The 27,985-nt window shown below is 42.1% G+C and overlaps 1 protein-coding gene across 5 annotated transcripts in view; it reads right to left on the reverse strand.

Annotated features, from left to right (window-relative positions):
* The window catches only part of LOC124794691 (biogenesis of lysosome-related organelles complex 1 subunit 4), an 81,615-nt gene that overhangs the window by 25,167 nt on the left and 28,463 nt on the right, over window positions 1–27,985 (reverse strand). The window contains exon 4 of one of the 5 annotated variants that reach the window (XM_047258248.1): window positions 12,621–12,623. The exons of 3 other annotated variants lie outside the window; for them this stretch is intronic. In XM_047258248.1, coding sequence (XP_047114204.1) covers window positions 12,621–12,623 — 3 coding nt within the window. Of the gene's footprint in view, window positions 1–12,620; window positions 12,624–20,094; window positions 20,486–27,985 lie in introns of those variants that run through there. One more of the 5 variants, XM_047258247.1, reaches the window with a different exon arrangement.

A 27,985-nucleotide genomic window follows, 5' to 3' on the forward strand; every position in this document is an offset into this window, starting at 1 on the left:
TCACTCCTTTCCCAACCACTGCTTCCTTTTCATGCCCCTCGACTCTTATAACTGCCATCTGGTTTCTGTACAAATTGTAAATAGCCTTTCGCTCCCTGTATTTTACCCCTGCTACCTTCAGAATTTGAAAGAGAGTATTCCAGTTAACGTTGTCAAAAGCTTTCTCTAAGTCTACAAATGCTAGAAACGTAGGTTTGCTTTTCCTTAATCTTTCTTCTAAGATAAGTCGTAAGGTTAGTATTGCCTCAAGTGTTCCAACATTTCTACGGAATCCAAACTGATCTTCCCCGAGGTCCGCTTCTACCAGTTTTTCCATTCGTCTCTAAAGAATTCGCGTTAGTATTTTGCAGCTGTGACTTATTAAACTGATAGTTTGGTAATTTTCACATCTGTCAACACCTGCTTTCTTTGGGATTGGAATTATTATATTCTTCTTGAAGTCTGTGGGTATTTCGTCTGTCTCATACATCTTGCTCACCAGATGGTAGAGTTTTGTCATGACTGGCTCTCCCAAGGCCATCAGTAGTTCTAATGGAATGTTGTCTACTCCCGGGGCCTTGTTTCGACTCAGGTCTTTCAGTGCTCTGTCAAACTCTTCACGCAGTATCTTATCTCCCATTTGATCTTCATCTACATCCTCTTCCATTTCCATAATATTGTCCTCAAGTACATCGCCCTTGTATAAACCCTCTATATACTCCTTCCACCTTTCTGCCTTCCCTTCTTTGCTTAGAACTGGGTTGCCATCTGAGCTCTTGATATTCATACAAGTGGTTCTCTTCTCTCCAAAGGTCTCTTTAATTTTCCTGTAGGCAGTATCTATCTTACCTCTAGTGAGACAAGCCTCTACATCCTTACATTTGTCCTCTAGCCATCCCTGCTTAGACATTTTGCACTTCCTGTCGATCTCATTTTTGAGACGTTTGTATTCCTTTTTGCCTGCTTCATTTACTGCATTTTTATATTTTCTCCTTTCATCAATTAAATTCAATATTTCTTCTGTTACCCAAGGATTTCTATTAGCCCTCATCTTTTTACCTACTTGATCCTCTGCTGCCTTCACTACTTCATCCTTCAGAGCTACCCATTCTTCTTCTACTGTATTTCTTTCCCCCATTACTGTCAATTGTTCCCTTATGCTCTCCCTGAAACTCTCTACAACCTCTGGTTCTCTCAGTTTATCCAGGTCCCATCTCCTTAAATTCCCGCCTTTTTGCAGTTTCTTCAGTTTCAATCTGCAGTTCATAACCAATAGATTGTGGTCAGAATCCACGTCTGCCCCTGGAAATGTCTTACAATTTAAAACCTGGTTCCTAAATCTCTGTCTTACCATTATGTAATCTATCTGATACCTTTAATATCTCCAGGATTCTTCCAGGTATACAACCTTCTTTCATGATTCTTGAACCAAGTGTTAGCTATGATTAAGTTATGCTCTGTGCAAAATTCTACAAGGCGGCTTCCTCTTTCATTTCTTCCTCCCAATCCATATTCACCTACTACGAATTCCAGTCACCCACGACTATTAAATTTTCGTCTCCCTTCACTACCTGAATAATTTCTTTTATCTCGTCATACATTTCCTCAATTTCATCATCATCTGCAGAGCTAGTTGGCATATGAACTTGTACTACTGTAGTAGCCATGGGCTTTGTGTCTATCTTGGCCACAATAATGCGTTCACTATGCTGTTTGTAGTAACTAACCCGCACTCCTATTTTTTTAAATCATTATTAAACCTACTCCTGCATTACCCCTATTTGATTTTGTATTTATAACCCTGTAGTCACCTGACCAAAAGTCTTGTTCCTCCTGCCACCGAACTTCACTAATTCCCACTATATCTAACTTTAACCTATCCATTTCCCTTTTTAAATTTTCTAACCTACCTGCCCGATTAAGGGATCTGACATTCCACGCTCCGATCCGTAGAACGCCAGTTTTCTTTTCCTGATAACGACGTCCTCTTGAGTAGTCCCCGCCCGGAGATCCGAATGGGGGACTATTTTACCTCCGGAATATTTTACCCAAGAGGACGCCATCATCATTTAATCATACAGTAAAGCTGCATGCCCTCGGGAAAAATTAGGGCCGTAGTTTCCCCTTGCTTTCAGCCGTTCGCAGTATCAGCACAGCAAGGCCGTTTTGGTTATTATAACAAGGCCAGATCAGTCAATCATCCAGACTGTTGCCCTTGCAACTACTGAAAAGGCTGCTGCCCCTCTTCAGGAACCATTCGTTTGTCTGGCCTCTCAACAGATACCCCTCCGTTGTGGTTGTGCCTACGGTACGGCTATCTGTATCGCTGAGGCACGCAAGCCTCCCCACCAACGGCAAGGTCCTTGGTACACTGCTGATATTATGCTCCAACGGGACAACAGTGATGAAAAGTTGTCCAGAATTTGTAAACTTTTTTTTTTTTTTTTTTTAGCAGGCTACACAGACCTTCTATGATCTGTCCTTTAATCATGAAAGCTGCCAATTCAGCACAGTACAGACTTTGCCACTGAGCCTGGCACTATCAGTACCTTCTGACAACAACCTGTGGACTTATCAGAGCTTAGAGGACACATTCCCTGTGCCTTTGATAATATGGTATAGAATACAGAGCAAGATTTTGCAGTGTGCAGTACCTCCACATCTTATATTGGTAAAAATGTGTCATTTGCATTGAAGCTAATCTGTGTTAGAATAATCCCATGCTCTTCCGAACACATGTTGAAGTGAAAAACAAAATCAAATATATGAATTGCAAACTATACGCTTCACAGGATGAATTACCTTTATACGTGTCATACATTGATGGGTCAGTAAATTTATATTTGATGTGAATAGAGAAAGTCTGAAGGTTATGAGTTGTTAACAGTAACACTAACAACAAATCCGTGACATAGTACGAAACTTGGGAAGACAAAAATATCCAAAAACAGGATGTGCTGCTTAGAATATACGCAAAAGAGATATACTATGAATTTGTGACAAACAGAAAACCAATAATACTAAGAGCTTGTAACAGACAAGATTTAGATGCTACAAACCAGTAAAAATGTGTATAAACCTAATAACAATAAAATATGATGGAACAGAACTAAAAAGTGAATATGTAACTCAAAGAGAATTTTTAAAACAATATAACTGATATGAATATAATCAAAAATAAACTAATAACAATACGGAGAGGATAAAAAATAAACAGAAAGAATTAAATTGAAATATATGAGATGAATAAGAGGTGCCAATAAAATAGTCAGTGGAAAGTATAAAAATTATATACGTGTATTGGTGTACACCACAAGTAATATGATTCATGGAGGAGGGTACATAGCAATATCTTTCTTCCTCCTCCCCTCCATACCGAATTCCATTTGAAGACAATATGTAGGAAGTACAATTGTCAGTATGTCACTATCATTCTGTCACTATGTTTATATGCCCTCCCCCCACCCCCCACGCAGTTTTCGTAAACCGATTTCTCAATATTGCTTCCAGATGGTCATTTAAACACTCCAGCAACTACTCTGAAAATATGGTTCTAGCTGACAGATTGCCTTTTCAACAATCTGTATTCACTCCAATGTAAACATTTACCATTTCTGAAATGAGACTGGGTTGTCAGATTATGACATGCTTTAAAAACTGTAAGTTAATCTGAATGGAATAACTTTTGTACAATGAAAAAAGAAGAAATATTTAACAGGTAAAGAAGTTATTAACCTCCTAAATTTAACTCAAGATAAATATCCATCATGCTAACTAAATCAGAACCAGAAAAGCTAACCTGGAGAGGCCATTCAGTTTAAACAAGTTACGATGAAACAACGTATTTTGCCAAGAGAGTAAGATCTATTCAAATGTTAACACATTTTTTTAAAAATAAATAAAAGACACGTTCAGTTTTCATCTTCCAGAAGTTCTGTTCCGTGTAAATGCAGCATGAATAAACCTGATTTTCTCCAGTTTTGCTTCCGTAGTCATTATGAGAATGTGTACTGCAGGAAGAAATATGTTTCTTCACTCATACTGGAACATGGTCTCCTGCAATTGCAACGATAATGTTTTTCATGATTTTGTGTATTGTCTCCTAAAGTATTTTGTTGAGAATATCAGTGACTGTTTGACACTGACTGAAAAGAAATTAAAAAATGGGAAAACATGGAAATTTTTCACAGATCACTGCAACGCCATTTTGCTATTATCTGCATGCCGTGTGTCATTTATATCCACCCAGATTGCTGTGCATCTTAACACATTGCTTCTGGGATTTGGGCAAGTGCGTTGGCCCCCGACTGAATCAGCCCGACGGACTGACGAGGAGGGCCAGTGTTTCGGCCAGCATGAATGTAGTTTTTAGGTGGTTTCCCACGCCCATTAGGTGAATACCTGGCTGTTTCCAATGTCTTGCCTCAGTTACACGAGTTGCAAACATTCAGAAGATGTTCACACACTTATACATATTAACACTATACACAGGCACTTGGGTACACATATTCCCCTCCGTGAGGGGTGATGACAGGAAAGGCATCTGGTCAGTCCTTAAATTAACCACACCATTTCTGATAGTAACCATGCAAACCCTGTGTAGATGCAGGACAAACACAAAATAAAAAGAAGCCATGTCTCAATTTATCAGATCTCAGTTTCTGAATTGAAGGTGCAGGCGGGTGTTAAAACCTGCCTATTATGAGGAGATTGAAAATCCAATTTTAATGTTGTTAAAAGGCTAGTAGAAAATATTTGAGGTGTCAGTCCAAAGAAAACTCTAACTTAGTGTCACAAAATATATTGATATCAATGGTGACTAACTGCCCAGATAACCAAGCAAATAATCTGCCTCACATATTACCATTGGGGGCCACTGTGTCGGCCAGCCTGGATCATGTTTTTAGGTGGTTTTCCACATCTGCTTAGGTGAATACTGGACTGTTTCCTGAGTTCCACCTCAGTTCCACATGTTGAAAACACTCTGAGAAACAATGTCAAATTTGACCATGTGATATATACTAGACACAGACAGAAGGCATACAAGGATTCTCCTCAGGGGATGAGGGGAGAAAGTTGGCAGTAATTTTAAACATTTCACTGCTCTAGATGCATATATATGCTAACTCTTTCAATGCTCCAGGTACATATATGCTACAGTAAAACCCCATTTTTACATTCCACATTTTACATTTTGCCACTGTTTACATTCATTTTTGTTGGTCTCAACAGAAGTCTTATTCCCTTAGTAGAATGATTCTCCATCATTAACAACTCTGTCTTACAACACTTTCTGCATTTTAAGTTTTGTTTGATGTTATCACAACCTTTAACATTGATCTTTATACAGATCTCTACAAAAAGTGCATCATATTCATGCTCAAAGTCAGCCATGGAAAAAAAGCAGAAAATGCAGACTATATGCAAAGTTAACGATAGTGTAATGTAGCGTTAGTGTGGTAAGGAAGATTTTCATTGTCAGTGTGTTGGGTCACAGCCACCTGCATGATTGGTCTGCAGGGTGACAAAGTATGCTAAGTCACTGCCTTAATGATAATCATGATCTGATGATAGTTACTCCAGTAGCAACTTCCTTCTGCTCATTGTGTTTTATTAAGACAGCTTTAATTTAATTTCACAGTCATTTATACAAATAAACACGACTCTTGAAAAGGCTGTCTCCACAATGGGCTTTTATAAATTGTTGTGACTTCCATGTGAAACACACTAATCCCTACTAGGCATGCAGTCTTAGGTTGGACAGCTTGATGTCAGACACAAACATTCCTCCTCAACATGCTCCATAACATGACGATAATTTCCGCCTCTTTCTCACCCAAGGCATCCCTGAGCCAAGTGACTTACTTGTCAGCAACAAGCTGTAGATTCATGCCTGCTGTTCTCTGTTTATAAAGACTTCAGTGTTTTAACCATTATTATGTTACAAATTTCATTTACAGTAATTTTATAATAATTGTTGATTATAAGTCTCATAGAACATGAATATCTTTTTAATGTGATTTCATGAAAGACCTTTGCTTCTGTGTTTTATTTACAGCGTTCGACATGATCGGAATGAAGAGGGAAACCCGCCCAAGGGAATCCCGCACATGTGCTTGTGCTTGTGTGTGTGTGTGTGTGTGTGTGTGTGTGTGTGTTATCAGCGCCCTTACACTCATTAAAACAAATGAATGTGGATAAAATCCATAAAACTCCTGCATACTCTGCTCTCACTCCCACCTCACTCAAATTGACCACACAATCACTAACTCACATGCACTAAAACAATGGAGAATGAGTTAAAGTAGCTATAAATGAGACTAAAACACAAATAAAATGAGAAAGGTGCTAAAAGGAAGGCACAGGGAAATGTCACTGGCTGACCACATACTAAAAACATGGGTGAGCCAGTCACCCTGTTAACACATTACAACCATCTCCCTAAAGTCTTGGAAAAATATTGGATACTTTGCAAAACTTTAAAACTTGAACCACATTCATTTGAATGTTACTTAAAATAGAGGGCAGATCCGGCAGCAAATCCGCTACAATCTGCTGGCCGGAAAATAAAACACAATCCAATAAAATGTGCCACGCAGTGATTTGTACATCACAAGCACCACACAATGGATGATTGTCTCGCTGGAGCAAGAAGGAGGTATGCTATGTCCGCATTGTGGACTTCATTAGATGGAGCTTATTTTCAATCACTTCCAACCACTCTTCCTCCCACTGACACAAGATTCTGGATCTTAACAGTGAGGCTACAGCATGCAGGGAAATAGCACACTGAAATAACTGAGAATCACAACATGCCTCCTTATCTGCTAGATCCACCCTTTCATTCCGTGCAATACCCATGTTCCATGGTACTCAACAGAAAGGCACCTCCTTCCCCAGACATTGTAACTGCAGGAGGGCATCCTGGATATTCTGAACAACTTTATCTGCTGGATACAAGCATTGTAGAGAGTGAAGGACACTCAGAGAATCAGAACAGACAAGAAATTTAGTGCTGGAAGAACATCTCACGTGCTCCAAGATCGCATATAATTCTACAATGAAGACAGTAAGGTTGAGACAACTGGACCTTGAGAATACAATTTGGGAAAATAACAGAGCAACTAATGGAGTCTGTAAAGACAGCTACATTGTTGAGGTGTTCACATAAAATTCCTTCCACGAACACACAAAAGCCCTACAAAACTGAAGCAGACATCCACAAGACCTGTGCCTAAGGCACTTGATGATATTTAGTGCCTTCAGGGTTCTAGCTTTCATGTCTCTCAGATGCGGTAAACACGACAGTTTGAAGTCAAAAATGAGGCCCAGAAACTTTGCTAAGTCTTCAAAATGTAGACTGGTGTCCCTCATATGAAAGGTAAATTAAAAATATGATGAGAACGATTGAAATGAACATGCGCACACATTTATCTACAAAAAATTGAAAACCTGTCTTTGCAGCCTATTCCTCCAACCACTGCACTGTAAGCTGCAACTGATGGGCTGCTTTGCAACACTGGAGAAGGAAAGAAAACAGCAAAATTGTCCACAAATAAGGAGCACTGTACAGGACTCCTTACCATATATGTGATGCTGTTTATGGCTATGACAAAGAGGGTAACACTTAAAACACTGCTCTGACGAACACTATTCTCCAGCTGAAAATGATCCAACAGCGTGTCACCAACTCGAGAAACACATAAAAGTTAACGAAACGTGCAAGCTTCCAGAGCCAGTGGCTCCTTCTTCTGGCAAAAGGATTGAAGGGGAAGGAAGAGGGATGAAGGAAAAGGACTGGTGAGGTTCAGGAAATGGGGAGAATTATGGAAAAGCCACGTAGAATCCTTGGTCAGCAGAGGCTTACCAGGCAGGATGAGAATAAAAGATTGATTGTGGGGGTTGCACAAGAAAATATTTGAAAACTTGGAAACTTAAAGACTGAAGATAGGGTAATAAGTAAGACAGAGATAAGTGACAAAACATCATGCAAGAGTTAATAAGAGCAGAAAGCTAAGTGCATAGCAGATGGTAAAGGCAGGGGCGGGGAAAATAGACGGAAGGGAGTGAAGAGAGGGATAGATCATCATCATCATTTAAGACTGATTATGACTTTCAGCGTTCAGTCTGGAGCATAGCCCCCCTTATACAGTTCCTCCATGATCCCCTATTCAGTGCTAACATTGGTGCCTCTTCTGATGTTAAACCTATTACTTCAAAATCATTCTTAACCGAATCCAGGTATCTTCTCCTCGGTCTGTCCCAACTCCTCCTACCCTCTACTGCTGAATCCATGAGTCTCTTGGGTAACCTTGCTTCTCCCATGCGTGTAACATGACCCCACCATCTAAGCCTGTTCGCCCTGACTGCTACATCTATAGAGTTCATTTCCAGTTTTTCTTTGATTTCCTCATTGTGAACACCCTCCTGCCATTGTTCCCATCTACTAGTACCTGCAATCATCCTAGCTACTTTAATATCTGTAACCTCAACCTTGTTGATAAGGTAACCTGAATTCACCCAGCTTTCGCTCCCATACAACAAAGCTGGTCGAAAGATTGAACGGTGCACAGATAACTTAGTCTTGGTACTGACTTCCTTCTTGCAGAAGAGAGTAGATCCTAGCTGAGCGCTCACTGCATTAGCTTTGCTACACCTCGCTTCCAGTTCTTTCACTATGTTGCCATCCTGTGAGAATATGCATCCTAAGTACTTGAAACCGTCCACCTGTTCTAACTATGTTCCTCCTATTTGGCCCTCAATCCGTTTATATTTCTTTCCCGCTGACATTACTTTTGTTTTGGAGATGCTTATCTTCATACCATAGTCCTTACATTTCTGATCTAGCTCTGAAATATTACTTTGCAAACTTTCAATCGAATCTGCCATCACAACTAAGTCATCCGCATATGCAAGACTGCTTATTTTGTGTTCACATATCTTAATCTCACCCAGCCAGTCTATTGTTTTCAACATATGATTCATAAATAATATGAACAACAGTGGAGACAGGTTGCAGCCTTGTCTTACCCCTGAAACTACTCTGAACCATGAACTCAATTTACTGTCAACTCTAACTGCTGCCTGACTATCCATGTAAAGACCTTTAATTGCTTGCAAAAGTTTGCCTCCTATTCCATAATCTTGTAGAACAGACAATAACTTCCTCCTAGGAACCCGGTCATATGCCTTTTCTAGATCTATAAAGCATAGATACAATTCCCTGTTCCACTCATAACACTTCTCCATTATTTGCCGTAAGCTAAAGATGTGGTCCTGACAACCTCTAAGAGGCCTAAACCCACACTGATTTTCATCCAATTGGTCCTCAACTAATACTCGCACTTTCCTTTCAACAATACCTGAGAATATTTTACCCACAACGCTGATTAATGAGATACCTCTGTAGTTGAAACTTCCTGGCAGATTAAAACTGTGTGCCCGACCGAGACTCGAACTCGGGACCTTTGCCTTTCGCGGGCAAGTGCTCTACCAACTGAGCTACCGAAGCACGACTCACGCTCGGTACTCACAGCTTTACCTCTGCCAGTACCTCGTCTCCTACCTTCCAAACTTTACAGAAGCTCTCCTGCGAACCTTGCAGAACTAGCACTCCTGAAAGAAAGGATATTGCGGAGACATGGCTTAGCCACAGCCTGGGGGATGTTTCCAGAATGAGATTTTCACTCTGCAGCGGAGTGTGCGCTGATATGAAACTTCCTGGCAGATTAAAACTGTGTGCCCGACCGAGACTCGAACTCGGGACCTTTGCCTTTCGCGGGCAAGTGCTCTACCAACTGAGCTACCGAAGCACGACTCACGCTCGGTACTCACAGCTTTACCTCTGCCAGTACCTCGTCTCCTACCTTCCAAACTTTACAGAAGCTCTCCTGCGAACCTTGCAGAACTAGCACTCCTGAAAGAAAGGATATTGCGGAGACATGGCTTAGCCACAGCCTGGGGGATGTTTCCAGAATGAGATTTTCACTCTGCAGCGGAGTGTGCGCTGATATGAAACTTCCTGGCAGATTAAAACTGTGTGCCCGACCGAGACTCGAACTCGGGACCTTTGCCTTTCGCGGGCAAGTGCTCTACCAACTGAGCTACCGAAGCACGACTCACGCTCGGTACTCACAGCTTTACCTCTGCCAGTACCTCGTCTCCTACCTTCCAAACTTTACAGAAGCTCTCCTGCGAACCTTGCAGAACTAGCACTCCTGAAAGAAAGGATATTGTGGAGACATGGCTTAGCCACAGCCTGGGGGATGTTTCCAGAATGAGATTTTCACTCTGCAGCGGAGTGTGCGCTGATATGAAACTTCCTGGCAGATTAAAACTGTTTTAATCTGCCAGGAAGTTTCATATCAGCGCACACTCCGCTGCAGAGTGAAAATCTCATTCTGGAAACATCCCCCAGGCTGTGGCTAAGCCATGTCTCCGCAATATCCTTTCTTTCAGGAGTGCTAGTTCTGCAAGGTTCGCAGGAGAGCTTCTGTAAAGTTTGGAAGGTAGGAGACGAGGTACTCACAGTTTTAATCTGCCAGGAAGTTTCATATCAGCGCACACTCCGCTGCAGAGTGAAAATCTCATTCTGGAAACATCCCCCAGGCTGTGGCTAAGCCATGTCTCCGCAATATCCTTTCCTTCAGGAGTGCTAGTTCTGCAAGGTTCGCAGGAGAGCTTCTGTAAAGTTTGGAAGGTAGGAGACGAGGTACTGGCAGAGGTAAAGCTGTGAGTACCGAGCCTGAGTCGTGCTTCGGTAGCTCAGTTGGTAGAGCACTTGCCCGCGAAAGGCAAAGGTCCCGAGTTCGAGTCTCGGTCGGGCACACAGTTTTAATCTGCCAGGAAGTTTCATATCAGCGCACACTCCGCTGCAGAGTGAAAATCTCATTCCACCTCTGTAGTTGTTACAATCTTTTCTGTTTTCATGTTTAAAGATTGGTGTGATTACTGCTTTTGTCCAGTCTGATGGAACCTGTCCCGACTCCCAGGCCATTTCAATTATCCTGTGTAGCCATTTAAGACCTGACATTCCACTGTATTTGATGAGTTCCGACTTAATTTCATCCACCCCAGCTGCTTTATTGCACTGCAATCTATTGACCATTTTCTCCACTTCCTCAAATGTGATCCTATTTCCATCATCATTCCTATCCCATTCTACCTCAAAATCTGAAACGTTACTGATCGTATTTTCACCTACATTGAGCAACTCTTCAAAATATTCCCTCCATCTGCCCAAGGCATCCACAGGATTCACCAGCAGTTTTCCTGACCTGTCCAAAATACTTGTCATTTCCTTCTTACCTCCCTTTCGAAGACTACTAATTACACTCCAGAATGGTTTTCCAGCAGCTTGACCCATAGTCTCCAACCTGTTTCCAAAGTCTTCCCACGATTTCTTCTTGGATGCTGCAATTATCTGTTTGGCTTTGTTTCTTTCTTCAACATAACTTTCTCTAATAAAATATGGCGTTTCAGTCTTCGATCGCTATTCTTTATTTTCAATTACCAGTTTCGGGCTAGCTGCCCATCTTCAGATCTGTTAGACATGTTAAAAATGTAATTAATAAGAGAGATACAGTTAGTGATAAAAATATCTTAGTTTACAAAAAGAAATTTTGGAACGTATTAAATGCCAACATACCATATGTTGTAGTTACAGAGTAACTTGTCCGTACAGAACACACAGTTCACTGTCATAAGTAAAGTAAATTTCAAGCTGTTAAAACATTATATCGCAGTATTTAAGAGTAACCTGATTGGTAACAGTAAAAAGTGCCCTCTACCTATAACAATTGTGCATCTGTTATTTCGCCGTATATATTAATGGCGAATATTCTTTTTAATAAAACAATTTTTAACGTAATAACATATGAGTAATCTTTTTGAGTGGACCATGAAACGAAAAATGTTTACATTAATTTAAAATTTCTTTATAAAGAAACATAAAATATAATTAAAATGTAGATATTCTTCCAAAAATGTGCGTTTGCTCTTCTTTGTTTTTGATTGGTGGTAGAGTGGATTTCCCTACGTCAGAACGTATACAACGCCACGCCGAGTCGTCTTGCGCCGCGCCCAATTCACCTCGCCGCCAGTACGCTGAGGGCCGTTCCGCTGTAGCTGTTTCTTACTGGGACATGCTGTTGCATTCAAGAGTAAGCTTAAAACAGGTCTTTAAAAATCTCATAATAATTCCTGTGCATAAAATCACTTTGCTCATTAAGTAGTAGGCCTGGGGTTTTTCTTTGGTGTGTGTATATTTCAATCTCTTCGAGCACATTGAGATAGAGACTTTTTGGAGCTTTATGTAGCACCTCCATTTGTTCATTTATATTACTCACTTCATGTCTACTCTCTTTTACATGTGTTCCAAATGCTGTTCGATTGCTATGACTGCAATGTTCCCTGTATCGAATTTCAAAATTCCGCCCTGTTTGTCCTATATAATAACTGTCACATTCAGCACATTTAATCTTATATACTCCAGAATTATTGTATTTCATTTGTTTCGTCGTTGCTGGTTTATGTCTTAATCTATGTGCCATTTTCCCTTCGTTCTGAAATGCCACTGCGATGTTTTTTGGAAAGCATTTAGCAATTCTTTCCGACACACGCCCTTTGTATGTCAGGGTGACAAACTTCTTCTTAACTTTAATTTTCCTAGAATCGCTACTGATGCCCGCGGATTTGTTTTTCATCTTGTTAAACATACGTGTAACATCTTGTGTCCTGTATCCGTTAGCTGCTGCTACTTGCTTAATAATACCTAGTTCTTTCTGCAACTCATCTTCCTGTAGTGGCAATCTGAGGGCTCTGTTGCGCATTGCATGAAAGTACGCTCTTTTATGCTGTGCCGGGTGGTGCGACGTTGCTACTATGATGTTGTCGGAGCAAGTGTGTTTTCTATAGACGCCGAAAACGTGCCTGCCTCCCTCCTTTCTGACGGTCAAATCTAAATAGTTAATCGCCCCATTGTTTTCCATTTCTAGTGTGAATTGAATTTTTGGATGCTGCTCGTTTAAAACTTTAGTCATTTCCTCTACGTCTTCTTTTTCCCCTTTGAATAATAAAATAGTGTCGTCAACATACCGTCTGTAATAAATTAACTTCTCCTTATTGAATAAAAACTTTATCGTTAAAGATAAAACTATTAAAACTCAGTGTGAACTCTAGCATATCTACGAGTTCGACGATTTCACCCATGCTCATTGACTTATTTTTTATCAGGTTTTTCCTCATAATTTGCAAAGTTTCCGGTATTGGTATATTAGTGTAGAGGTTCACGACGTCCAATGAGGCTAGGACTGCATCCTCAGGGATTGCAATGTCCTTCACTTCGTTTGCGAAACACACACTATTTTTTACGTTGTAAACTTGCTCGTATTTATATGCAGATTTTAACTTATGGTACAAAGCCCTATTCAAGAGCTCATTAACGGCTTCCTTCCCATTGCTATTAACACGCATTGGTTTGTTCTCCTTGTGCAATTTTATTTGCGCTCTTGCTTCTGGTGTTCTTGGATTCATCTTTACTAATCTAGCTTTTTCATTTGGAGTGAATAAAAATTGTATTGCTTCTATCCTTGCCTTTAAATCTGCCTGAAACTTCTTTGTTAAATCTTTTTTGACTTCTTTAATTCCATTTTCCTGAAAAAACCGCATTGTCTTATCTATATATTCCTTTTCGTAAATGACAACTGAGGTACTGCCCTTATCTGACTTAATCACGATTCCGTTGTTAGAATCCAGTTTTAAGTTAATTTCTTTCACTAACCTCATCTCACTATATTTACCGTTATGTAAAGTTTTCTGGCATTCAATTGCCTATTTGGCTTTGATGGCGATACATGTCTCCTGGAATTTAACTTAGCATCCCTACATGCTACCTTACCTTCTGCGATCATTCTCTTGATGTCTCGATCTTGCAAGTTCGTTCGCAGATTATGCTTAAGCCCCTTATCCAAAAGCTTCTGTTCTTCTTTAGAAAAGACAATATCTGTTAGGTTAACGGTTCTGTCATAAAACTTATGTACATACTGTATTTTATCTGGAGAAGTTAATTTATTACAGACGGTATGTTGACGACACTATTTTATTATTCAAAGGGGAAAAAGAAGACGTAGAGGAAATGACTAAAGTTTTAAACGAGCAGCATCCAAAAATTTAATTCACACTGGAAATGGAAAACAATGGGGCGATTAACTATTTAGATTTGACCGTCAGAAAGGAGGGAGGCAGGCACGTTTTCGGCGTCTATAGAAAACACACTTGCTCCGACAACATCATAGTAGCAACGTCGCACCACCCGGCACAGCATAAAAGAGCGTACTTTCATGCAATGCGCAACAGAGCCCTCAGATTGCCACTACAGGAAGATGAGTTGCAGAAAGAACTAGGTATTATTAAGCAAGTAGCAGCAGCTAACGGATACAGGACACAAGATGTTACACGTATGTTTAACAAGATGAAAAACAAATCTGCGGGCATCAGTAGCGATTCTAGGAAAATTAAAGTTAAGAAGAAGTTTGTCACCCTGACATACAAAGGGCATGTGTCGGAAAGAATTGCTAAATGCTTTCCAAAAAACATCGCAGTGGCATTTCAGAACGAAGGGAAAATGGCACATAGATTAAGACATAAACCAGCAATGACGAAACAAATGAAATACAATAATTCCGGAGTATATAAGATTAAATGTGCTGAATGTGACAGTTATTATATAGGACAAACAGGGCGGAATTTTGAAATTCGATACAGGGAACATTGCAGTCATAGCAATCGCACAGCATTTGGAACACATGTAAAAGAGAGTAGACATGAAGTGAGTAATATAAATGAACAAATGGAGGTGCTACATAAAGCTCCAAAAAGACTCTATCTCAACGTGCTCGAAGAGATTGAAATATACACACACCAAAGAAAAACCCCAGGCCTACTACTTAATGAGCAAAGTGATTTTATGCACAGGAATTATTATGAGATTTTTAAAGACCTGTTTTAGGCTTACTCTTGAATGCAACAGCATGCCCCAGTAAGAAACAGCTACAGCGGAACGGCCCTCAGCGTACTGGCGGCGAGGTGAATTGGGCGCAGCGCAAGACGACTCGGCGTGGCGTTGTATACGTTCTGACGTAGGGAAATCTACTCTACCACCAATCAAAAGCAAAGAAGAGCAAACGCACATTTTTGGAAGAATATCTACATTTTAATTATATTTTATGTTTCTTTATAAAGAAACTTTAAATTAATGTAAACATTTTTCGTTTCATGGTCCACTCAAAAAGATTACTCATATGTTACTACCTTAAAAATTGTTTTATTAAAAAGAATATTCGCCATTAATATATACGGCGAAATAACAGATGCACAATTGTTATAGGTAGAGGGCACTTTTTACTGTTACCAATCAGGTTACTCTTAAATACTGCGATATAATGTTTTAACAGCTTGAAATTTACTTTACTTATGACAGTGAACTGTGTTTTCTGTACGGACAAGTTACTCTGTAACTACAACATATGGTATGTTGGCATTTAATACGTCTCAAAATTTCTTTTTGTAAACTAAGATATTTTTATCACTAACTGTATCTCTCTTATTAATTACATTTTTAACATGTCTAACAGATCTGAAGATGGGCAGCTAGCCCGAAACCGGTAATTGAAAATAAAGAATAGCGATCGAAGACTGAAACGCCATATTTTATTTAATGAACGATCGCGAAATACCCAGTGAGGCAACCATGTCTAGTTTTGATAACTTTCTCTGTCTACCTGGGTTCTGGTATGTAGCCATGTTTGATACGCCTTCATCTTCCTTTTACAGGCTGCCTTGACTGTATCATTCCACCAAGCTGTTTGCTTCATCCTACTTTTACACACTACTGTTTCAAGACATTCTTTAGCCACTTCTAGTACTGTGTCCCTGTACCTTGTCCATTCCTTTTCCAATGACTGTAATTGACTACATTCAACTAACTGGTACCTTTCTGAGATCGCTGTTATGTACTTGTGCCTGATTTCCTTATCCTGAAGTTTCTCCACTCTTATCCTCCTACATATGGACCTGACCTCCTGCACTTTCGGCCTCACAATCCCAATTTCACTGCAGATTAAATAATGATCAGTGTCATCAAAGAATCCCCTGAATACATGTGTGTCCCTCACAGCCTTTCTGAATTCCTGATCTGTTATTATATAGTCAATGACAGATCTGGTTCCCCTGCCTTCCCAAGTATACCGGTGAATGTTCTTATGTTTAAAAAAGGAGTTTGTGATTACTTAGCCCATACTGGCACAGAAATCCAAGAGTTGTTTCCCGTTCCTGTTGGCTTCCATATCCTCTCCAAATTTACCCATAACCTTTTCATACCCTTCTGTTCGATTTCCAATCCTGGCGTTAAAATCACCCATGAGCAGAACACTGTCCTTGTCCTTTACTCTAACAACTACATCACTGAGTGCCTCATAAAAACTATCCATCTTATCTTGATCTGTCCCTTCAGGAATAGATACGAAGGAGAAATTCTGAAACTGAAGAAATTAACATAAATTAAGGCACGGTGTGTGGCGAGAACTAAGGACATGTTGTAATGCCAGTTCCCAACATCAGTCTTCTGAGAAACTGGTGTAAGATGGAAAGATTCAAATGGAATATGTTGAACGAGGCACTGAGGTCATGACCTGCAAGAGGATATTCTGTTTTATCAGTCTACACCCTCCGCCCATTCACTGAAACTCATAACTTGGTGATAGTCATACCAATGATGCAAAAGGCTCAACAATGTTAAATAACAGCTAGTACATGACATGTGTCATTTCACAGGTGATTTTTCATTTGAGAGTACAGTAAACTCCATCCCCCCCCCCCCCCCTTTTTACATATTTTAACAGACCAACCCAAGAAAGTGTAAAATACAGGAAAGCGTAGGAAACACGGCAAGCTGTAATTTCATGCCTACTGTTCACAAAGACTGCCAACTTTGGTGTTTTAACCAATGTTGTATTACAAGTTTTCTTTACTATAATTTTATAATAATTATCAATAGTAAATATCACATTAGAGCACAAATATCTGTTTAATGTAGTTTCAAAAAAGACTTTTGTTTCCGTTGCCTGAGACTGCAGTCATGTGTGTGAGTGTTTGTGTATATGTTTCTATTGTTGACGAAGGCCTTAATGGCTGAAAGCTATAATTGTAAGTGTCTTTTTGTCATGCCTATCTGCGACTCAGCATCAATGATATATGGTGAGTAACAACTTTCCTTCTCATAATATTGTTACACTCAACATCCTGGATTTTCCATTGTTTGACTTTTGTTTCCGTGTTTTATTTACACCATAGGACAAGGTTGGAACAAAGAAGGAAATGCATGTTTGTGTGTGATAATCACAACAGCAGTGGCTGAGTGCTGACACATACAAACACGCTTGCGGGTTTCCCTCTTCATTCTGATCCTGTCCAATGGTGTAAATAAAATATGGAAGCAAACGTCTTTCATGAAATCACATTAAAAATATATTAATGTTCTAATGTGAGACTTATTATTGATAATCATTATAAAATTACTGTAAATGAAATTTGTAACACAATAATGGTTAAAACACTAATATCTTCATAAACAGTGAACAGTAGGCATAAATCTACATCTTGTTGCTGACAAGTAGGTCACTTGGCTCAGGGACGCCCTGGGTGAGAAAAAAGGCAGAAATTGTCATCATGCTCTGGAGCATCTTGAGGAGGAATGTTTATGTCTGGCATCGGGTTGTACCTAACCAAGACTGCACACCTAGTAGATATTAGCGCATTTCATGCAGAAGTAACAATGATTTCTGAAAGCCCATTAAAAATATGACAGTCTTCAAAGGTGGTGTTTATTTGTTTTAAATGACTGTCAAATTAAATTAAAGCTGTTGTAATACAATGCAATAAGCAGAAGGAAGGTTGCTACTGGAGTCACTATCATCAGATCATGATCGTCACTAAGACAGTGACTCAGCATACTTTCCCACTACTCCAAACCCTGAGAACCTATAATATACGTTGCCATGACCCAACAAGTGACAATGAACATCTTGTTTGCTGTGCTAACGCTACATTACATGATCAATAATTTTGCACATAGTCTGCATTTTCTGCTGTGTTCCAATGCTGACTTTAAGCAGGAATACAATGCACTTTTTGTAGAGATCTGTATAAAAATTAATGTTAAAGATCATGATAACATCAAACAAAATTTAAAATGGGGGAAATGTTGTAAGACAGAATTGTTAATGATGGAAAAGCATTGTACTGAGAGAATAGGACTTCTGATGGGACTGACAAAAATGAACGTAAACAGTGGGAAAACATAAATGCGGGAATGCAAAAACAGGATTTTACTGCATATGTTTTGCCAGTTACAAGACCAGTATAAATGGTGGTAGGAGGGTGATTAAGGCAAGTCTTACAGTGATGACGATCACATAGGTAAGAGCCATAGGGTAGGGAAATGGGTGCATAAGGAGCAGGTCTAGTTGTGGTGGGGAAAATGCTGCACAGAATGAACCTAATTTCATGGAATGATTTTGGGATTTCATAACCTTTTCAAAGTAGCTGATTAATACATTCAAGACTAGTGTACTACTGAATGACAAAAGGTGTACTCCTAAGTTATTCTTTGGAGGGATCAGCAGTAGCAGGATTGGATGTGATCACCAGAGAAATCTGCTTTTGAACTCGGCTGGTGGATGGTGGAATAATTACGTCCAGTGAAGGCTGAGGTGAGAGTGCTGGAGTATTGCCATGAAAAGTCTGCAGCTGAGCAAATATGTTTGCCTCAAATGTCAGGGCTGTGTGGGAGGCTGTTTCACATGGAAAGTATCACAACTGTCAACATGAAAGTACTATTGTTAGTTAGTTAAGTTTAATGTGAACAGAAGTGTGCCGGTGACCCTCAGTGGGGATTAGGTCAACATCAACGAGAGTGGCATGGGAATCGGAATAGGCCCATGAAATTCAACTGGGAGAATGTATTTAGAGACCAATTGTTCTGAGCCAATCATGTGGTAGGATTCCACTTCTATAGTTAACAAACCAACCAGCAAGGAAAGAGACTTGTTTTTGAAGAGCTTTAGTACTTAATGTGCATTTTGTCAGTATCTGGAGCCTTTCCAATCTTTGGTATTGTTATGGCATGCTCTACTTCTGTTCTTGCAATATCTATACTATCACTGTCCCAGACACCATGATCAACACTTCCTTTCTCCCTGAAGTGACTTTCAATGTATTCCACTCACCTAGTTTCTCTTCAGTACAAGAGAAGATGTAATCTTTATTGAAGAGGAGCCCTCTTCCTCTGCTGTTGCTAATCCCTGCTGCTTGCCTTACTTTCTAGCACGTGTGGAATGAGTCATGCTTCATTCAGTAGTTCTATTTCACTATATGCCTTTGAAGATGATGTTCTTTTGCATTATATATTTCCTTCCAGATTACTTTCTGCAATTATCTGTAATTACCAGGCCTTTACTTTTGAAAGATACGTGGTCATACAGTTGTAACAGTTCATATGTCATCTAAGGCTTGTATTTCTTATTCTCGTTTTCCTTGGCTCACTTCATTTACTATAGATTTGACTTGGTTACAGGAATTACCAGGCCTTTACTTTTGAAAGATACGTGGTCATTCAGTTGTAACAGTTCATATGTCATCTAAGGCTTGTGTTTCTTATTCTCGTTTTCCTTGGCTCACTTCATTTACTATAGATTTGACTTGGTTACAGGTGTCTGCAACATTATTTTCATATGTTTAACTACATCTACAGAGTGATTTTAGTAAAAGTTATGGATAATCTTTCACTTCCTTCAGAGTTTGAAAGAACATGTTCTAGTCAACATAAAAGCTTTCACTGTATCTACAAATGCTATATTTTTAAGTTTGGCTTTATTAAACTTGCTTTTTAAGATAAGTTATAGGGTCAATGTTGTGTCGCATGTTCATACATTTGTCCAGAACCAAAACTCCTTTTCAAAGGTAGGCTTTTATGTCTTACTTTTCTTCCATAAATAAACTACGTTAGTATTTTGCAACCATGACTTATTAAACTGATGGTTCATGCCTATCAGTACCTACCTTTCTTGGAATTGGAATGATTGCCCTCTTCTTGAAGTCTAAGGATTTTTTGCCTGCCTCATACATCTTGCATACCATATGGAATAATTTTGTCATGACTGGTTCTCCCAAAGGCCTCAAAAATTGTGAGAGAATGTCTTGTTTGGACTAGGTCTTTCAATGCTCTTTTCCCAGTATCATATCTTCACCTAATTGTCTTCATCATCTTCTAATCCATCTTCATCTAACTCCTCTTCCATTTCTGTAACACTGTCTTCAAGTTTGTTTCACTTGTACAGCCCTTAGATATGTTCCACCCATCTTTCAGCCTTCCCTTCTTTGCTTCTGTAACCATATAAACTGAGAGGTTCTGATTTCTGCTTTTTACTTGCAATATGATGTTCATGTTCTTCTGAAACAGTTAAGTCCAATATTCAACATAATCATAGAATGCAGGCTTTCACAGCCAATATTTGTATTTTTCTTTCTTTTTTGACCAGAGCCTCATGCCCATAAAACAAACATCAGCAATGATTCAATATAATGTTGATACAGGATGTTATTTCGTACCACCTGACATCAGTCAATCAAGAAGGATACATTGGGATAAAGCACTTTGTATTTGATGGTTTTGATTGTGAACTTGACTGTTGAATGAAGGGTGAGGATTCTATTCTGACAGCTGGTTGTAACATATTTTATAATTCTGTGTATCCCAGCATCACAATAAAATGGTGTGGGAAATGAGGTACTGGCAATGTGATAGCAGAATAGTGACACAGCAAAGAGATACAATTCCTACACTATTTATTAGTAAGCACATATACATGTTATGTGTAAGCATTATGAGTGTATAGAGTATACTAACTCTTAATGCATTGCAGAACAGCAATTCTCATTTACAGGGTCATAGATGTTACACCACCACCCTACCTCCCTCTCCCCCCCCCCCTCCTCTCCCATCTCCCGCCCTTGCCCCAGCCCTGTAGTGTGGAGCACGTGAGGAGAGACAGGTGGGGTGCCATCCATCTGAAGTAATGTAGATGGCTGTGTGATGGTGGATGGTGGATGTGGTGGAAGACACGTCGTAGTCAGCACTCAGCAGGGTGCATTGTGGGGCGCAGGACATGTCCAAACTGTGAGGTCAGTGGCGCGACTAATGGGTTGCTGGTGGCAGCATTAGCAGATAAGGAAGTAGTCTTGGTGGCATCATTAATCGTTGCTGGCTTTGCAGTATTGTTTAAAAAGGGAGACATGTTGGCAGGATTCCCTTGCATTGTTGCATCCACAGGAGGTGTGGGGCAGGCAGTTATGTACGCCAGGGTGGTTGATTGGTTTAAAATAGGGGTCCCTACCAAACTGCTAGGTCATCAGTCCATTGTTCTGAATAAAACAATGTCACAAGAGTAAGAATAAAACAAGCGAGACTGACAACACAAAACGGAGAGAAAGGAAAACCACAAGAACGACGGAAGGGCAACAAACACCTAAGTGGACAAAAGGGGAGAAGAAAACCACAGAAACACAAGAAACAGGTAGAAGAGATTAAAACAACAAAACAGATTACCATAGCTGGCTGACCATGAGAATAAAAACGAGAAGCCAGCCACTCTGCAACACATTAAAAACCTCTGCCCTAACAGCATTCGGGTGGAGGACACAGAAGGCCAAAGGACATGCACTGAAACTTTGATCAAATGATAAAACTTACCATCACGAGTAACACGTACAACTAAATCAGCTGATGAGGCATAGTCATATAAAATTAGTGGCAAAGAGTCCAACAACTGAAGATTTCATCGCAGGGCAGTCAAAGTGGGACAGTGCACCAGAATATGGGCCACTGTCAACCGGGCGTCGCATAGACACTGAGGCGGATCTTCACAGTGCAGGAGGTAGCTGTGGGTCGCCCAAGCATGGCTAATGTGGAGCCGGCAGAGAACCATAGAGCCCCTGCGAGAGGCCTGCATGGAGGACTGCCACACATTCGTAGTCTCCTTAATGGCATGCAGTTTGTTGTGCATACTGAGACTATGCCATTCAGTTTCCCAAAGCCGAAAAACCTGGTGGTGTGAAAATGAACGCAAGTCAGTTATTGGAAAGCCGATCTCCACAAGCGGTTTCTGTGTAGCCTGTTTGGCCAGCCTGTCAGCAAGTTCGTTTCCTGGGATTCTGACAAGTCCTGGGGTCCACAAAAACACCACTGACCGACCGGACCATTCCAGGGCATAGATGGACTCCCGGATGGTCACTGCCAAAGGATGACGAGGGTAGCACTGGTCAATAGTTTGTAGGCTGCTCGAGGAGTCAGTACATGGAAGAAATGACTCCCTAGGGCATGAACGGATGTGCTCAAGTGCACAAGATATAGCCACCAGCTCTGAAAACACTGCAGCCATCGGGCAAGGAATGCTGTTCAATATGTCCTCCATGGACATACGCGAAGCCGACGTGAACAACAGCCATCGAGCTATCGGTGTAAACCAATTCATGGCCTCGGTATATGTCAAGAATCGAGAGGAAGTGACAGCAAACAGCTGTGCGGCAGGTGTAGACCAAGGAGGTGTACACGAATGGACCTTGAGAACAGGTGGTAAAGGCAAGGAACCCAGTTCAGACAGAAGGGATCGGATGCAAACTGCAATTGTAAGCCCTGACCTGGGCCGCTGGTGCGGGAGATGAACTGCCATGGGTGGGAAAAGGAGATGGTAATTCGGATGTGCAGGAGAACTACGAACGTGTGCAATGAAACTGGCGAGCAGTTGTGCATGCCTGACAACCAATGGAGGGTCTCCAGCCTCTGCCAAGATGCTGGTCACCAGACTCATCCCAAAAGCTCCCATTGATAATTGAACACCACAGTGGTGGACTGGGTCGAGTAAACACAACCGTGAGGGTGCCGCTGATCCATAAACCAGACCTCCGTAATCAAGGCGGATTGAACAAGAGCTCTGTAGAGTTGCAGCAGCGTAGAGGGATCTGCACCCCAGCTGGTGTTGCTCAGGCAACAGAGTGCATTGAGGTGCTGCCAGCACTTCCGCTTAAGATGACGAAGGTGGGGAAGCCGAGTCAATCGGGCACCGAAAACTAGTCCTAAAAATCGATGTGTCTCCACTACAGTGAGGGGATTGTCAGTAAGGTAAAGTCCTGGTTCTGCATGTATGGTATGATGCCGACAGAAGTGCATAACACACAACCATGTGGCCGAAAACTGTAAGCCATGGGCTAGAACCCATGACTGCGCCTTGAAGATGGCTGTAGTAGGTGCCGCTCAGCAACACCAGTACTGGTGGAGCAGTACGAAATGCAGAAGTTGTCTGTATACAGAGCCCTCTCTGTACGGACGGCCCTACAGCTGCTGCTAGACTGTTAATGGCCACTAAAAATAGAGATACACTCAATACAGAGCCCTGCGGGACCCCATTCTCCTCGATATGGGGGGAACTATGGGAGGCACCAACTTGGACATGGAAAGTATGAAGCGCCAGGAAATTCTGGATGAAAATCAGGAGCGGGCCGCTGAGACCCCACTTACATAATGTGGCAAGGATATGATGTCACCAGGTGGCGTCATACGCTTTTCGAAAAGCAAGAAAGATGGCAATAAGGTGTTGGTGTCTGGAAAAGGCTCTTTGGATGGCAGTCTCGAGGGACACAAGATTATCGGTGGTAGAGCGACCCAGGCGGAAACCACCCTGCCATGGAGCCAGTAGGCCACGTGACTCCAGGACACACCATATGTTCCAGCAGCTTACAAAGAGCATTGGTGAGGCTGATGGGCCGATAGTTATCCACATCAAGCAGGTTTTTGCTGGGTTTGAGTACTGTTATGATGGTGCTCTCCTGCCAGTGTGATGGAAAGACACCATCGCACCAGATCTGGTTGAAGATCATGAGGAGATGTCGCTTGTAGTCAGACAAGAGATGTTGAATCATCTGACTGTGGATCCGATCAGGCCCAGGAGCTGTGTCGGCGCAATCTGCAAAGGCACTGAGGAGCTCCCACTCTGTAAACAGGGTGTTATAGGGTTCACTGTGGTGTGTAGTGAACGAGAGGACTTTCCCTTCCATCCATCGTTTGAAAATGGGAAAGAATGGAGGGGGGGGGGTAATTCTCCGACGCAGAGGCACGAGCATAGTGCTTGGCAATCGCGTGTGTGTCTGTAGATAACATGCCATTTATGTTAACACCGGGAACACCTGTTGGGGTATGGTACCCAAAAACGAGTTTGATCTTTGCCCAGACTTGGGAAGGTGACGTATGGCACCCAATGGTTGAGACGTTATCTCTCCCAACACTCCTGTTTCCGTTGTTTGATAAGCCACTGAACACGGGCACAAAGCCGAGTAAAGGCTGTGAGGAGCTCCAGGGAAGGGTACTGCTTATGCCACTGCAGAGCTCGCTGACGCTCCTTAATTGCCTCAGTGACTTCCAGCAACTACCAAGGGATTGTCTTTCAGCAGGGGCGCCCTAAAGAATGAGGGATTGAGTTTTCCACTGTAGAAACGATCGATGTAGTTACCTGCTCAACCACCACATCGATGTTACCATGTGGGGGAGATTCAATGGTGACAGCAGAGGTGAAGGCTTCCCAGTCTGCCTTGTTAATAGCCCATCTGGGCACGCGTCCATGGGCCTGACGCTAGGGCAGTGACAGGAAGGTGGGGAAGTGGTCACTACCACACAGGTCATCATGTGCTCTCCAATAGATAGATGGGAGAAGGCCAGGACTGCAAACCGACAATCAATGGCCGAATATGTGCCATGTGCCACACTGAAATGTGTGGAAGCACCTGTATTTAAGAGGCGGAGGTCAAGTTGTGACAGTAAATTTTTGGAATCTCTGCCTCGGCCAGTAAGCACGGTGCCACCCCCCAAGCAGTTATGAGCTTTAAAATCTCCCAAAAGTAGGAAAGATTTCGGGAGTTGATCAATCAATGCAGCCAATGCGTTCAGGGGTACTGCACCATCTGGAGAAAGATATACATTGCAGACAGTTATTTCCTGCATTGTCCTTTTCCTGACAGCCACAGCTTCAAGAGGGGGTGTGAGGCATGGAGGAAGACTGTGAAGCTCTTCGGCCAGCAGCTTTTGGCTCCTTGAGCCACTGGCGAATGTCTGCCATGACATTAGTGGAGACCTTGGGAGTGAGGGCCCCAAGGGACCCCTTCTGCATGAGAGGAGCCGGAGGAGGCGGTTGCTTCTCCAGCTGGGGGGAGGGGATCAATGTCCCCTGTGTTTGGGGGGGGGGGGGGCCTTGCCCCCAAAGTAGTAGCTTTGGGAAGAATGGAGGAAGATTTGCCCCCTACCACCAAGGGGGTGGATGTATTCTGGGGACCCGGAGGGCCCACTGTTCATGGCACAGATTGAGGAACCACTGGCACTTGGAATGGTGATGGTGATATAGCTGCAGCATATGACGATGTCAACCGAATGGGGGGTAATCTTTCAAATTTATGTCTAGCCTCTGTGTAAGTCAACCGGTCCAGGGTCTTGTACTCCATGATTTTCCGCTCCTTTTGGAGTACTGGGCAGTCTGGCGAGCAGCGGGAGTGGTACTCTCCACAGTTGATGCAAGTGGGAGGTGGTGTACATGGAGTATCTGGGTGCAGTGGACGTCCACAGTCTCGACATGTGGTGCTGGAAGTGCAGTGGGAAGACGTGTGCCCAAATTTTCAGCACTTAAAACACCACATAGGGGGAGGGATGTATGATTTAATGTCACAGCAGTAAACCATCATCTTGACCTTTTCAGGCAATGAATCACACAAGATGAAGGCACCAGTAGCAACGCTATTGACTTTGGGTCCCCTGTAAACGCGCTGTATGAAATGAACACCCCGCTGTTCTAAATTGGCGCGAAGCTCGTCATCAGACTGCAAAAGGAGATCAGGATGGAAAATGATCCCCTGCACCATGCTGAGGCTTTTATAGGGAGTGAAGGAAGCAGGAATATCACTCAGCTTGTCACATGCAAGTAACACTCGGGATTGAGCTGAGGATACTGCCTGAATCAAGACTCCGCAGTTTTGCATCTTGGACAGCACTGTCACTTCTCCAAACCTACCCTCAAGGTGTTCAATGAAAAATTAAGGCTTTGTAGGTAGAAAGGAGTCCCCATCAGTTCTGCTACAGACTAAAAACCGAGACACTCTGTTCTGTAGCCCTACATTCCTCCCATGGTGTAGCGAGGGAGGGAAACAATTTAGGGTCATACCTGTCGGCATTGTATTTGATCTTGCCTTCTTAGAGACTGCTGGTGCCACACAGTCACCAGCAAAAGATGACTTAGTCCGCTTCATTGCAGGTCATCTGCCCTGATACCACCCACTCCGATCAGGGGCTCTCCCCTCGGGCGCCATCCAGCCACAGCAAAGGTCAACTGGCATGACGGCTGTTGCCGGGAGTCCTGATGTCCCAGGAAGACAGGCATCTACTCCTTGGCATACGTGGGGAGTTTACAGCTCAGGCATCAGCAGTGGGATCCCTGTGTTGTCAGGGGGCTAGCACCAAATGGGTACATGATGGCCCCCACCACAATGGACTGGCTACTGTTACTATGCTGGATAATGGGCACAGAGAAATCCAGTATTGTCATGGGGGCGAAAGAGGACAGGAGACAATGGAAGAAAGCATCCTTGGCAAAATAGTTGAATCGCAGGTGGAGATGGAAAGCCACGACCAGAGATTCAGGAAATCGAATCTAAGGGCATTATGATAACTCATGCACCACGTAAGGCATCCTTTCCCATATGGCCCACACTTCTGTAGAATTTTGGAAGTGGCACGTCAAACCATGGGATGGGACCTGAACTCATAGGGCCGAAAAGTGAGAGACTCCTTTTAGTCGCCTCTTATGACAGGTAGGAGTACCTCGGACCTATGCTTACCCACAGGGGGAGTGGGGTGGTGGTGGTGAGTGTACCATCTTCTGAAAAACGAGAAGTGAATCTGCAATGTCAGCTTCTGGCAAGACAGGAGTGGTGTGAATGAAACTTTGTGTGACAGTGCTTGCGGCCGACCACCTGTCTGTGTAGGTAGCTGTAATAATGAGGTTGGTATCACATAATGTGACGGATACGTCATCAGGCAGAAAATCGTGGAGATTCACATGCACTTGGAAATTAAAACAGGTGCATGTGAGGTGGTGGGGCAGGGCATGGCATGTCCGTTAAAGACCATGCCGGTTTAAGCTGGTTCACTGACTTCAACAACACCCAGTATGGTTCTGTAAACGATGGTTGTAGAGCAGGTATCATTGCATGAGAACATGGGATTCCAACAATCTATTGCTGTAAAATAGCCCCGATCACACGATCGCTAGTATCGGACGCGATAAATTAGATGTGCTTCAGGCAATGGGTGGGCAAGGGTCATGCTGTGTAACAGGTGTCCTTTTATTTTGTTGAAGGCCGCCGCATTTGTGGTGCCAATCAAGGTGTTATTTACTAGATGTACTCTTGTTGTGCTACACTTGAGTGAGTGGTAGCAAAGTATCAGTGGTGTGTGGCAATTGGCTCCTGTAGAAATTTGTGACCCCCAAAAACCTATGCAGCTCTTTGTAGTTGTTTGGACGTGGGAAGAGGTCTTTCTGGTCAGTTTTCTCAGAAGTAGGACGATATGCAACTGGTTGTTGTGGTCTTGCTGATTTTGCGAAAAGATTTTGACATCACCTAGGTAGGCATAACAAAAAGGCAAGTTGAACAGTGTGCTGTCAATAAAGCTTTGCCATGTCTGTGCCATGTTTTTTACTCTGTACAACCGATAGAGGAACTCAAAGAGACCGAATGGCACAATTATCAAAGTTTTTGATACATCTTCATCTGCCATTGGAATTTGCAGGTATGCTGTTTTGCAATCAAAGATGCCAAGACATGGGAAAAATTGTGCAAGTTTTCAATGTGCAAGCTT

The sequence above is a fragment of the Schistocerca piceifrons genome, chromosome 4 (assembly GCF_021461385.2).
Source record: "Schistocerca piceifrons isolate TAMUIC-IGC-003096 chromosome 4, iqSchPice1.1, whole genome shotgun sequence".
In the NCBI taxonomy this organism is placed as follows: domain Eukaryota; kingdom Metazoa; phylum Arthropoda; class Insecta; order Orthoptera; family Acrididae; genus Schistocerca; species Schistocerca piceifrons.